This window comes from Stegostoma tigrinum, chromosome 32 (assembly GCF_030684315.1).
Source record: "Stegostoma tigrinum isolate sSteTig4 chromosome 32, sSteTig4.hap1, whole genome shotgun sequence".
NCBI classification, from domain to species: Eukaryota; Metazoa; Chordata; class Chondrichthyes; order Orectolobiformes; family Stegostomatidae; genus Stegostoma; species Stegostoma tigrinum.
The window spans coordinates 20,112,059-20,125,546 of NC_081385.1; the positions used below are offsets into that span (position 1 = coordinate 20,112,059).

Here is a 13,488-nt window from a genome sequence, read left to right on the forward strand (position 1 = left end):
CAGGCCAAGCAGCATCTCAGGAGCACAAAAGCTGACGTTTCGGGCCTAGACCTTTCATTAGACAGGGGGATGGGGTGAGAGTTCTGGAATAAATAGGGAGAGAGGGGGAGGCGGACCAAAGATGGAGAGAAAAGAAGATAGGTTGAGAGGAGAGTATAGGTGGGGAGGTAGGGAGGGGATAGGTCAGTCCAGGGAAGACGGACAGGTCAAGGAGGTCGGATGAGGTTAGTAGGTAGGAAATGGAGGTGTGGCTTGGGGTGGGAGGAACGGATGGTTGAGAGGAAGGACAGGTTAGGGAGGCAGAGACAGGCTGGGCTGGTTTTGGGATGCAGTGGGGGGAGGGGAGATTTTGAAGCTGGCGAAGTCCACATTGATACCATTGGGCTGCAGGGTTCCCAAGTTGCTGTTCCTGCAACCTTCGAGTGGCACCATTGTGGCACTGCAGGAGGTCCCATGATGGACATGTCATCGAAAGAATGGGAGGGGGAGTTGAAATGGTTCACGACTGGGAGGTGCAGTTGTTTATTGCGAACCGAGTGGAGGTGTTCTGCAAAGCGGTCCCCAAGCCTCTGCTTGGTTTCCCCAATGTAGAGGTAGCCACACTGGGTACAATGGATACAGTATACCACATTAGCAGATGTGCAAGTGAACCTAAACTTAATATGGAAAGTCATCTTGGGGCCTGGGTTGGGGGTGAGGGAGGAGGTGTGGGGGCAAGTGTAGCACTTCCTGCGGTTGCAGGGGAAGGTGCCGGGTGTGATGGGGTTGGAAGGCAGTGTGGAGCGAACAAGGGAGTCACGGAGAGAGTGGTCTCTCCGGAAAGCAGACAAGGGTGGGGATGGAAAAATGTCTTGGGTGGTGGGGTCGGATTGCAGATGGCGGAAGTGTCGGAGGATGATGCGTTGTATCCGGAGGTTGGTGGGGTGGTGTGTGATGACGAGGGGGATCCTCTTTGGGCGGCGTGTGAGGGATGTGTTGCGGGAAATGCGGGAGACGCAGTCAAGGGCGTTCTCGATCGCTGTGGGGGGAAAGTTGCGGTCCTTGAAGAACTTGGACATCTGGGATGTGTGGGAGTGGAATGCCTCATCCTGGGAGCAGATGCGGCGGAGGCGGAGGAATTGGGAATAGGGGATGGAATTTTTGCAGGAGGGTGGGTGGGAGGAGGTGTATTCTTGCAGGAGGGTGGGTGAGACCACTCTCTCCGTGACTCCCTTGTTCGCTCCACACTGCCCTCCAACCCCACCACACCCGGCACCTTCCCCTGCAACCGCAGTAAGTGCTACACTTGCTCCCACACCTCCTCCCTCAACCCCATCCCAGGCCCCAAGATGACTTTCCATATTAAGCAGAGGTTCACCTGCACATCTGCCAATGTGGCATACTGTATCCATTGTACTCGGTGTGGCTTCCTCTACATTGGGGAAACCAAGCGGAGGCTTGGGGACCGCTTTGCAGAACACCTCCGCTCAGTTCGCAATAAACAACTGCACCTCCCAGTCGCGAACCATTTCAACCCCACCTCCCATTCTTTAGATGACATGTCCATCATGGCCCTCCTGCAGTGCCACAATGGTGCCACCCGAAGGTTGCAGGAGCAGCAACTCATATTCCGCTTGAGAACCCTGCAGCCCAATGGTATCAATGTGGACTTCACCAGCTTCAAAATCTCCCCTTCCCCCAATGCATCCCAAAACCAGCCCAGTTCGTCCCCTCCCCCCACTGCACCACACAACCAGGCCAGCTCTTCCCCTCCACCCACTGCATCCCAAAACCAGCCCAGCCTGTCTCTGCCTCCCTAACCTGTTCTTCCTCTCACCCATCCCTTCCTCCCACCCCAAGCTGCACCTCCATTTCCTACCTACTAACCTCATCCGACCTCCTTGACCTGTCCGTCTTCCCTGGACTGACCTTTCCCCTCCCTACCTCCCCACCTATACTCTCCCCTCCACCTATCTTCTTTTCTCTCCATCTTCGGTCCGCCTCCCCCTCTCTCCCTATTTATTCCAGAACCCTCACCCCATCCCCCTCTCTGATGAGGGGTCTAGGCCCGAAACGTCAGCTTTTGTGCTCCTGAGATGCTGCTTGGCCTGCTGTGTTCATCCAGCTTCACACTTTGTTATCTTGGATTCTCCAGCATCTGCAGTTCCCATTATCTCTGATTAAATGTCCCTTCTTCTTGGTTTGGGAGTAAAATGGAGATGTTACTGTGTTAAAAATGGTCTTATCTAATAGCTCAAAACAACGCCTACAACAATTCGAAGAAATGAACTCAGGATGGGCGCCAGGATTGCGATCTAATTCCGTAGTTGCACAAACGAGGGGATAACATACTTCGTCCGATAGATTCGACTTATCAATAGTTCAACTGCATTCGGGGATTTGGGGGGTGGGGGGCAGTAGGTAAGACCCGCCTCCCAACAGTTCAACGCGCTTTGCAAATGAAGCAACACGACTGAACAACCATCTCGACCATAATCTCCGACAATTCAAAGAACAAGTTGCGTTGCACCCCACATTAAGGCCTTGGGTACCTACCAATTTGCCCTATGAACTCGATTTTAATTCCTTGATGTTCTAGCCTTTTCCCGGGGTTTTTGAGGGTGACATTTACTTTCCCGGAGACGGTCTCTCCATCGTAAAACAGGTAGTATTTGTCCTTCTTCCCATCTTCTGTCTTGTGTTCTACTCTTTTACGAGTCTCAGCGTCATTCAGCACAACGTCAATTTCTGCACTTTGCCCAAAACTAAAGAAGCTCATTTTCCACTGGTGTTTTGATTTTTCTTATGAGTGCAGCGTAGATCTGAATCCCCTATTTCTTCCCACTTTAAAGTACGCTGATTGACCCTGTGCAAATACCAGCCCAGTGGTTGCAGGCTGGCTCAGATCCTTTTTCCTGTTTCTGTGTCTCTGCAGCAACTTCGCCCTCGATCTTACTACGCATGCGCTCTCTTCTCCCGCCCACACCCCCCCACCCCCAAGGAAAAGGCGCATGCGCCGCCATGGCATCATGTGACAGTGCCGCCTTCCATAAAACGTGTACTGTGTATGAACGTAATAATCGAATTCAGAAGGAAGTGAAATTTTTACGCCCCTTTTTACACTCTCCAACCCCGAACCACACAATTTGTTTTTCCTTTTGATATTTAATGCTATTTACTTTGAATGTAATATTAAATATTTCCAGGTTAAGTGGTTTGGCCGTGTTAAGTATTGTCCTGGAGATAGCAGGAACTGCCGGTGCTGTAGAATCTGAGATAACACGGTGTGAAGCTGGATGAACACAGCTGCTTGGCCCGCTGTGTTCATCCAGCTTCACACCGTATTATATGGGTCAATCATCGTTAAAACCTTACGTGGGGTTACGGGGATGCTGTTGGGAGGGTCGGCGCAGACTAGGACTGAATGGTCTCCTTCTGCGCTCCACTATTGATTAGAATAAAAGCAAAATACTGCAAGTCTAAATTAAACATAGAGAATACTGGAGAAATTCAGCTGGTTTGGCAGTGCCTGTAGAGAAAGAAACAAAGAGTTAACGTTTCCAGTCTGAGGTTGAGTGAATCAAACGTTCATTTCTGCCTCTCTCTCACAGGCCCCGCCAGATTTACTCGATTTCTCTAATATCCTCTGTGTTTATGACTAATTTAAATGTTTAGCTTCATTGAGGAAGGCGGCGAAGGACTGGACGTGGAAGAGAACCCGCCGCCCGTTTGAATCTTCATAATCCCAACCGCCAAGGAATGCGCATGTGCAGTAACGGCCGCTCCGCAGAGTTGGGGAACTTTCTGACAAAAAATGGATTAAAATAGAAATTTTAAAGCCTTCATACAACTTGTACATGTAAAGACGGCGAAGCACATAAAGGAAATGTTTGTTTTAAAAACCCGTTTGGAGCCGGCGGGGGCTGTTAGCACTAGTACGCATGTGCGGGCCCCTGACTTTTTGGCGGCTGGAAAATCAGGGTTTGAAATGGCTGGAGCTCAACTAGTGGCTAATCTGGAATATTTCAAACTGCGTTCTATCAACACAGGTACGGAGCTCTGAGGAGGGTGAAGCAGTCTGCCCGCTGCATTGTGATATGTTGAGGATCTAGCTATCAACTGAACGGCTGTATTTATTAGCTAGGTCCCCGATGTGTCACGTTTGGGCTGGGCGAGATTTGGGTACCAGTTGTTCAAACATTATTGAATTTAACACGATGCAGAATGCCCTGCTGTGCTAGTCTTTATAAACCAATGTGCAGACGTGTTCAGTTACATAGTTTGCCATTCGTATGCTGATGGTTCGGATCATGCAAGGTTACCTAGGTCCTGATTGTGTTTGACAGGCAGTTAATCAACCTGTAAGTAGTAAGAACTGCCAATGCTGGAGTCAGAGATATCCTAGTGTGGAGCTGGAGGAATACAACAGGCCAGGCTTTATCACAGGAGTAGAAAATTTGGCGTTTCGGATCGGGACCCTTCTTCAGAAAAAAAGGTCTGAAGAAGGCTCCCGATCCGAAACTTCAGCTTTCCTGCTCCTGTGATGATGCCTAGCCTGCTGTGTTTCCCCCAGCCCCGCGCTGTGAGATCAGTTGATCCATCTGTTTGTCATGTAGTTCACTAAATCCTCAGTATGCTAAACCAGCCAGCTGCAAATGTAAGCATTTGGTTACCTATTGCATTCTCGAAATATCGCAATAAATTTGTCCAGGAAACATTTTGTCTTTCATACCAATTTGGTGAATCTTGCCGTTGGATAGGCGCTTAATGCAAGTGTTTGTAGTGGTATGACGTTTGATTTATGTTGACCCATGTGTATTTAAGAGTGAATCAACCCGTCCCAGGTATACCAAACGTTTGCCTGTTGATTTGCTGATTGCTGTTGATAATTGTGGTTGTGGTTTGTTATTTTTGTTTATAGATGATGTAGGAATTTCTACTCAAAGTTCTGTATGTACCTCTGTGCGGTTTAACAGTTTTAGCAGTCTTGTACTTGGATTTATGAGTCATGTTGGGCATCTGTACGTACTATATGATTTAGAATTTAAATATTTTCTAGACATGATGAGTACTGGTTAACTATGCAGTGTAATTGAAGATTGGGTGTGGAACAGTGTTCTAAATTGATTTTAATAACTTTTATAACAAATAGAAATACTGAACAAAAACAGAAGTTGCTGGAAGCTGAGCAGATCTGGCAGCATCTGTGAAGGAAAAATCAGAATTAACGCTCTGAAGAAGGGTCACCGGACCTGAAACGTTAACTCTTGATTTTTTTTTCTTCACAGATACTGCCAGACCTGCTGAGCTTCCAGTAGCTTTTGTTTTTGTTCCTGGTTTACAGCATCAACAGTTCTTATGGTTTTTATATAGCAAATGCTGAATCTGAAATAGAAACATGAAATATATTTTAGTCCAAATCAGAGATGAGATAGAAGAAAAAAAAGTAGAGTAACTATCCATTTTTGCCAAGTGACCTGTGCTTCCATTTAGATCAGTTTCACCTCTGATTTTATTTTTTCCCCTCGCTGTCACTACACCCCTCTATTACCTTTCAAAAGGTTGCCTCTAACCAGACTTCTGATGATCTTATCTAAGATCTCATGTAACTTGGTGTCATATTTGTGTGTGAAGCGTAACATTTTATAATGTAAAGATATTTAGAAATTGTTGCATCATCATTTGTTTTGCTGTTTCTTCCATCTTCCTTTTCCCTTCCTTTTGAAGTTGCTTAAAACCTTCAAATTTTTATAGTTTTAATGAATGAACATTGACCTGAAACAAAGTCTGATGTTGCAAGTGGGGAAAATACTAATGTTTTTAATAAATGATTTTATAAAAGAGCACTTAGAAAACAGATCAGACACAGTTGGCATAGATTTATAAAAGGGATGTCATGTTCAGAAAATCTACTGGAATTCTCCAAAGATGTAACGAGTAGAGTTGATCAGGAAGAACCAGTGGAGGAGTTATTTTTGGGCTTTTCAGAAGGCCTCCATGTAAGAAGAGATTACTGTATAAAATTAAAATGCATGGGATTGGGTGAAGTGTTTTGAGACGGATAGAAAGTTGGCTAGCTGACAGGCAACAGCGTAGGAATAACTGCTATATTTTGGAATAGCAGACTGTGACTCTTAGGATGCTGCAGAGATTGATGGGACCCCAGCTATTCACAACATGTGTTCAAGATTTAGATGAGGGAGCTAAATGAAATATCTCAATTTGCAGTGGAAGGGTGATCTGTGAGGAGGTGTTGAAATGTGCTGTGATTTGAACAAGTTGTGAGTGGACGAATGCATGGTAGATGCAGGACGTATCGATGAATGTGAGGTTATCCCACTGCTAAAGTAGGAAGGCATTTCATTATCTTGCTGTAAATTGAGCTAGGGGAGTGTTCAGAGAGATCTGATATTATGCACCAGCTGCTACAAGTAAGCAGGGAGTTGCAGCAGGTGGTAAAGAAGGCAAACTGTATTTTGGCTTTTGTAGTGAGAAGATTTGAGTACAAGAAGGTCTTTCTGCAATAATATAGGACATTGGTGAGGCCACACCTGGAATAATGTATACAGAGATATGAGGGGAGGCCACAGTTAGCGTGTTGAGCTTGACCAGCAAACATGATTGTATTGAATTGTGCAGTTGGTTTGAGGGGTCAATTGGTCTAGTCTTGCACACCAGCACCTCTACTTCCTCAGAAGGTTTAGGAAATTCAGCATGTTCAGAATAATGTTCACCAATTTTATAGACGTGCCATAGAAAGTATTTTATCCAGATGAATCATTACTTGGTATGGCAACTATTCTGCCCAAGGCGGCAAGAAATTACAGAGTTCTGAATGGAGCCCAGCCCGTCATGAAAACTAGCCTTCCTTCCATTTGAATCTGCCTATACTCCTGGCTGTATTCTTCTTCAATCTCTTCCATTGGGTAGCAGATACAAAAATTTGAAAACCCGTACCAACAGATTTAAGCTCAGCTTCTTCCCATTGTTACCAGAGTTACGAATGGACATCCCATATATTAGAATTTATCTTTAAGGTTTTAGAGTAGATTTGTAGCTCGGGTTGTGGATGTTGCGGTTGCTTGGCTTGGTGAGCTGGTTCGTTGCTCCGTAGACATTTCATTACCCTGCTCAGTAATGTCATCAATGCAGCCTCCGAGGAAGCGCTGTTGTGTTTTCCCGTCTGTTATTTGAACTCTGGTGTCCATTGGGCTGGATTACCCCACTCTCGGTTTTCCTTCACAGTGGCGTGTACGTGGGGTTGAGCACTGTGTTTATTGATGGCTTTCTTAGTGGAATACCAGGCATCTAGGAATTCCTGTGCTTGTCTCTGCTTTGCTTGTTCCAGGATCCTGAAATCAAATGGATGGCCCAATCCATCAAGGAGATAAGAATAGATGAAGATGAGACCATGGTATAATTTGACATTATTGCCCTATTTGCATTGGTAGACACAGCACTAGCAAAACGAACAATGACAGCACTACTAAAACAAGAACTTGACCCCAGTGACATCACCTCCACAGACAACATACTCGAGTTACTGGACCTATGCCTCACCAGTTCACCTTTAACAGCCAAATAGCGGGACATCCATGGGATCACCTATCTTCGGACTAATTGCTGAAGCAGTGATGCAGAGACTTGAAAGTATGGCCCTTCCGCTAATCCAACCAAAACTATGGCTATGCTACTTGGACAACACCTTTGCCATTATTAAACAGACCAAACTGGAGGAGAGACACAAACTAATAAACGACACCGTCACCAGAATCAGATTCACCAGAGAAGGGGAGAAGAACAAACAGCTCCCATTCCTGCACGTCATGGTGGAATGCAGGATAAATGGGGAATTCCTAACAAAGGTACACAGGAAAGCCACACACACTGACCAAGTGAGAACATTATTTAAAAGGGCAACAACACACTGTGGCAGCACAGAGCAATGCCAAGAAGAAGAGAAGAAGAGTACCTCTTCCAGGTATTCAAAGACAATGGATACCCTAAAATTCGGTCAGAAGATGCCTATCACGTGAACGACACCAAGAAGATACTACATGCCCTGACACACTCGTCACGCTACCTTAGATCAGGAACACATCTGAATGGACCACAAGACTCTTACGACCACTGGGCATCAGAGTAGCACACAAATCCACATCAACCCTTCGCCAACTGCTCACCCAAACCAAAGGCCCACTGTCCATTATGGACAGGACAAATGTCATATACAAGATTCCCTGCAGAGACCATGACAAACAGGAAGGAAATTAACCACAAGGATACACAAACACTAATTGTCTACAAAAAGACTCTCATTCATCTCAATCCACATGGATAAGGAGAACCACCAATTCGATTGGAACAACACCAGGATCCTGGGATAAGCAAAGCAAAGACAAGCATGGGAATTCTAGAAGCCTGGTACTCCACTAAGAAAGCCATCAATAAACAAGAGCTCGACCCACTCCGCTGTGAAGGAAAACCGGAAATGAGGCAGCCCAGCTCAACGGACACTAGAGTTTAAATAACAGTCAGGAAAACACCATGATGCTTCATCTGAGATAATGGGAACTGCAGATGCTGGAGAATCCAAGATAAGAAAGTGTGGGGCTGGATGAACACAGCAGGCCAAGCAGCATCTTAGGAGCATCAAAAGCCTAGGAGCATCGGGCCTAGACCCTTCATCAGAAAAGGGGGATGGGGAAAGGATTCTAAAATAAATAGGGAGAGAGGGGGAGGCAGACTGTCCCACTTCCTACAGACAAAGTGGGTGGCCATGGGCCCAAGCTATAGCTGCCTCTTTGTAGGTTATGTTGAACAGTCCCTCTTTCGCACCTACAATGGCCCTAAACCCCACCTCTTTCTCCATTACATTGATTGTGTCGGCGCCGCCTCATGCTCCCAAGAGGAGCTTGAACAGTTCATCCATTACACCAACACCTTCCACCTCAACCTTTCAGTTCACCTGGACCATCTCCAACACATCCCTCACCTTCCTGGACCTTTCTGTCTCCATCTCAGGCAACCACCTACAAACCGATGTCCATTTCAAGCCCACCTTCCACAGTTACCTGGAATACACCTCCTCCCACCCACATTCCTGCAAAAATTCCATCCCCTATTCCCAATTCCTTGGCACAGGCCTCCCACTCCCGCACATCCCAGATGTCCTCTTCTTCAAGGACCTCAACTCTGCGCCCACCCCCGCACTGGTCGAGAATGCCCTCAACCGTGTCTCCCGCATTTCCTGCACCTCATCCCTCACACCCTGCCCCCGCAATAACTGCCAAAAGAGAATTCCCCCTAGTCCTCACATACCACCCCACCAGCCTCCGGATACAACACATCATCCTCCGACACTTCTGCAATCTACAATCGGACCCCACCACCAAGGCATTTTTCCAACTCCACACTTGTCTGCCTTCCAGAGAAACTGCTCTCTCCGCGACCTCCTTGTCTGCTCCACGCTCCCCTCCAATCCCACCACACCCGGCACTTTCCCATGCAACCGCAGGAAGTGCTACACCTGCCCCCACACCTCACCCCTCACTGCGGACCAAGTACAGTCTACCACATTGGCAGATGTGCAGTTGAACATCAGCTTGATGTGGAAAGTCTTCTTGGGGCCGATCCCAGGCCTCAAGATGACTTTCCGCATCAAGCAAATGTTCAACTGCACATCTGCCAATGTGATATACTGCATCCACTGTACATGGTGTGGTTTCCTCTACATTGGGGAAACTAAGCGGAGGCTTGGGGAGTGCTTTGCAGAACACCTACGCTCGGTCCGCAGTTAACAACTGCATCTCCCAGTCGCGAACCATTTCAACTCCCCTTCCCATTCCTTAGACGACATGTCCATCCTGGGCCTCCTGCAGTGCCATAATGATGCCACCCATAAGTTGCAGGAACAGCATCTCATTCCGCTTAGGAACACTGCAGCCTAATGGAATCAATGCGGATTTCACCAGCTTCAAAATTTCCCCTCCCCCCACTGCATCCCAAAACCAGCCCAGCTCGTCCCCACCTGCCTAACCTGTTCTTCCTCTCACCTATCCCCTCCTCCCACCTCAAGCCACACCTCCATTTCCTACCTATTAACCTCATCACGCTCCCTTGACCTGTCCATCCTCCCCGGACTGACCTATCCCCTCCCTACCTCCCCACCCATACTCACCTCTCCACCTATCTTCTCCTCTATCCATCTTCAGTCTGCCTCCCCCTCTCTCCCTATTTATTTCAGAATCCTCTCCCCATCCCCCTTTTCTGATGAAGGGTCTAGGCCCGGAACATCAGCTTTTGTGCTCCTAAGATGCTGCTTGGCCTGCTGTGTTCATCCAGCCCCACACTTTGTTATCTTGGATGCTTCATCTGAGGCTGCACTGATGATGTTACCTAGCAGAGTAATGAAATTGTCTGCAGAACAACAAACCAGCTCGGCGAGCCAAGCAGCCACAAGAATTTATCCTTCTCTACACCTGGTCTGTAGCTGTAACACTATATTCTACATTCTGTTCTATTACCCTGATGCACTCATGTAAGGTTTGATTTGTCTAGCAAGCACACAGCTCAATAGTTTTCATTGTATCTCTGTACACATGGCAATAATAAATCGAACCAAATCAAATCAATCTTCTGTGTTTCAATGTGATACTGACTCTGGCCCTCTTCGAAAGTATTGAATATTTCCACCCTTTCTGCTTTGACATTAGTTCCTCCTGAAGAGCAGTTTTGAATGGGTGTCAAATATTGGCCTGGCCAGTGATGGCCACATTCCATGAAAGTATAAATAACTAAAATTGTGAGTGCGTGTACTTTTTAAAGTGGAGAATGTGTAAACTCCATACAGACAGTTGCCCAAGGATGGAATTGAACCCAGGACCCTGGTGCTGTGAGGCAGCAGTGCTGAACATTGAGCCAACATCTCACCCGTTTCTATTTATCTATAAGTTGCACAGTGAAGACAGTTGCGCTCCCTGTTCAGCACTCCACAAACTCTGAAGTTTGTCATGTGGAGACATGTTGCTCATTGGTATTCATGTTATCTTTCAGTTAACTGAGCAAATATGAACATAAATCCCACCTTGCATTTTTGTATCAATTATGGACTATCTGCTAAATAACTGGCATGTTTATGAACTCTTTTTCCGTTTCTTGTGGTCCAATTGTACAAACACTGTCACTCATTTTAATTCTCTGCCTTGTTACCTTTCTGTATGCTAATTTTTTTTGATTCTGACTTACTAAAGCCCCAGTGAAACTCAGTTCAAGCTTTGATAATATCATCTCTGCAATTTCACGGACTCTAAAGTTCAAGAACTTTAGGTCCTCACCTTTGCTTTCATATTGATCTATGTTTTCCTATTGCGTTCTGATGTTTTTTAATGTAATAATTCATGCACAATTTGTTCACAACGTTTTCTCCACTACATCACTGAAACACCTTTTGGTTATTGCATCATGGAATATTTTGTTATTTAATCTCTGCTGGCCTCCACTCTTTCCAAAAATTGACTGGGGCTACCATTGACTGGGGACACTCTTCCCTTAAATTCCTGTTCCCTCCCTCTTTCACTGGCTCAAAAATTGTGACATTCTTATTTCTTTTCATTTCAGGGAAAAGATCGTTGACCTGAAACACAAGCTGTTTCTTTCCATAAGTGCTGCTGACGTGTGTTTTTCTAGCTTTTTATTTTGCCTCTTTATTATGAATACCTTTGGCAGGGTGATATGTGTTGCAAGGGGAGCACTGCCCTTTTTGTAGTCAAACCAGAAATGTAAAATGGTGAATCAGATATAACATAACTATGTTTGTTATTTTTGCTGTATTTTCTGCATCCTTTCTCGCAGGGAGTGTTGACAAATATATTGATTCTTGACCTTGCTTTCAGCATGGGTCAACATGGTGTGGGAGCTGGATTTCACAGAAACAGAGCCATTGGATTCACGCATGGAGTCAGAGATCACAGAAAATGGGCCTGAAGTATTTTCCCAACTTTATGAGAGCCTCTTTAAGTTCATTGATCAGCCCCAGCAGGCAGATGTATTGGTTGTAAGTATTTTGCATGGTTTAAAAGCTCACTTTTGTATAATGATTGCTATCAGTACAAATTTATGACTAAATACAGTGTTTTTTTTTTACTTTTAACTGCCTCAAAATCTGCATTATTGTGATGTAGCTGAATGCAATGAAATGTGTTGGGGCAAATTGTAAAATCGTTGACTCTAGTAACACAGAATACAATTTGTCAGTGATCGTTGGTACTGATTTTAATAAATTTTTTTCTAGATCACCATTGGGATCTTGCCCTTGTCCTCCACTTAGTACATTAGCTTTGTGTGTATAGGTGTAATCATTAATTAATTGAACACTTACTCCTGTGTCATGTCATACAACACAGAAACAGACCATCCTGGCCAACCAGTCCATGTCAAACTTAATCCAAAACTAGACTGGTCCAACCTGCCTGCTCCTGGCCCAAATCCTTTCAAACCTTTCCTATTCATGTACTTATCCAAATGAATTTTAAACATTATAATTGTACCTGCATCCACCACTTCCTCAGGGAGTTCATGCCACACGTGAACCACCCTCTGCATTTAAAAAAAAATTTGCTTCTTATGTCTTTTTTAAATGTCTCTCCTCTTCCCTTAAAAATGTGCCTCGTGGTCTTGAAATGCCCCTTCCTAGGGGAAGGCAATTACCATTAACTGTATCCATACCTCTCATTATTTTATAAACTTCTATCAGGTTGCCTCTCAACCTCCTGCACTCCAGTGGAAAAAGTCCCAGCCTATCTGTCTTTTCTTTATAACTTAAGCATTCCATACCTGGTAACATCCTAGTAAATCTCTTCTAAACCTTTCCAGCTTGGTAATATCCTTCTTATCACTGACCGACCAGAACTGGATGCAGTATTCCAGAAGAAGCCTCACCAATGTCCTATGCAACCTCAACATGTCTTCCCATCTCCTGTACTCAAAGGATTGAGCAATGAAGGCAAGCGTGCCAAACGCCTTTTTAGGAACCCTGTTTATATGTGATGCAAACTTCGAAGAATTATGTGTCTGCATCCCTAGGCCCCTCTGTTCTACAACATTACCCAAGACTCTGCTGTTAATTATGTAAGTCCTACCTTTGTTGTACCAAAATGCAATACCTCACATTTGTCCAGTTTGAATTCCATCTGCCATTTTTCAGCCCATTGCTCCATTTGATCAAGATCCCTTTGTAATCTTAGATTCCACATTGTTTACTATGCCACCAATTTTGATGTTGTCTGCAAACTTACTAACTACACCTTCTATATTGACATCCAGATCATTTATATAAATGGCAAACAAAAGAGGATCTAGAACCAATCCCTGTGGAACACTGCTGGTGACAGGTCTCCAGTCCAAAAAGCAATCCTCCACTGTCACTCTTTCTCCTATTGTTAAGCCAATTATGTATCCAATTGGCAAGCTCACCTGAATCCCGCATGACCTAACTTTACTGATTAATCT

General features: G+C 45.3%; 2 protein-coding genes across 5 annotated transcripts in view; one reads left to right on the forward strand and one right to left on the reverse strand.

Annotated features, from left to right (window-relative positions):
* LOC125466904 (vacuolar protein sorting-associated protein 26B-like) overlaps nucleotides 1-2,936 on the reverse strand; it is a 47,688-nt gene extending 44,752 nt beyond the window's left edge. Inside the window, exon 1 of the mRNA XM_048562046.2 lies at nucleotides 2,536-2,936. Coding sequence (XP_048418003.1) covers nucleotides 2,536-2,758 — 223 coding nt within the window. The 5' untranslated portion in view covers nucleotides 2,759-2,936. The remainder of the gene's footprint in view (nucleotides 1-2,535) is intronic.
* Nucleotides 2,937-3,937: 1,001 nt separating this feature from the next.
* The window catches only part of ncapd3 (non-SMC condensin II complex, subunit D3), an 83,242-nt gene continuing 73,691 nt past the window's right edge, over nucleotides 3,938-13,488 (forward strand). For 3 of the 4 annotated variants that reach the window (XM_048562012.2, XM_059639112.1, XM_048562013.2), the window contains exons 1-2: nucleotides 3,938-4,028; nucleotides 11,874-12,034. In XM_048562012.2, coding sequence (XP_048417969.1) covers nucleotides 3,968-4,028; nucleotides 11,874-12,034 — 222 coding nt within the window. In that variant the 5' untranslated portion in view covers nucleotides 3,938-3,967. Of the gene's footprint in view, nucleotides 4,029-11,832; nucleotides 12,035-13,488 lie in introns of all 4 variants that reach the window. The other variant, XM_048562014.2, reaches the window with a different exon arrangement.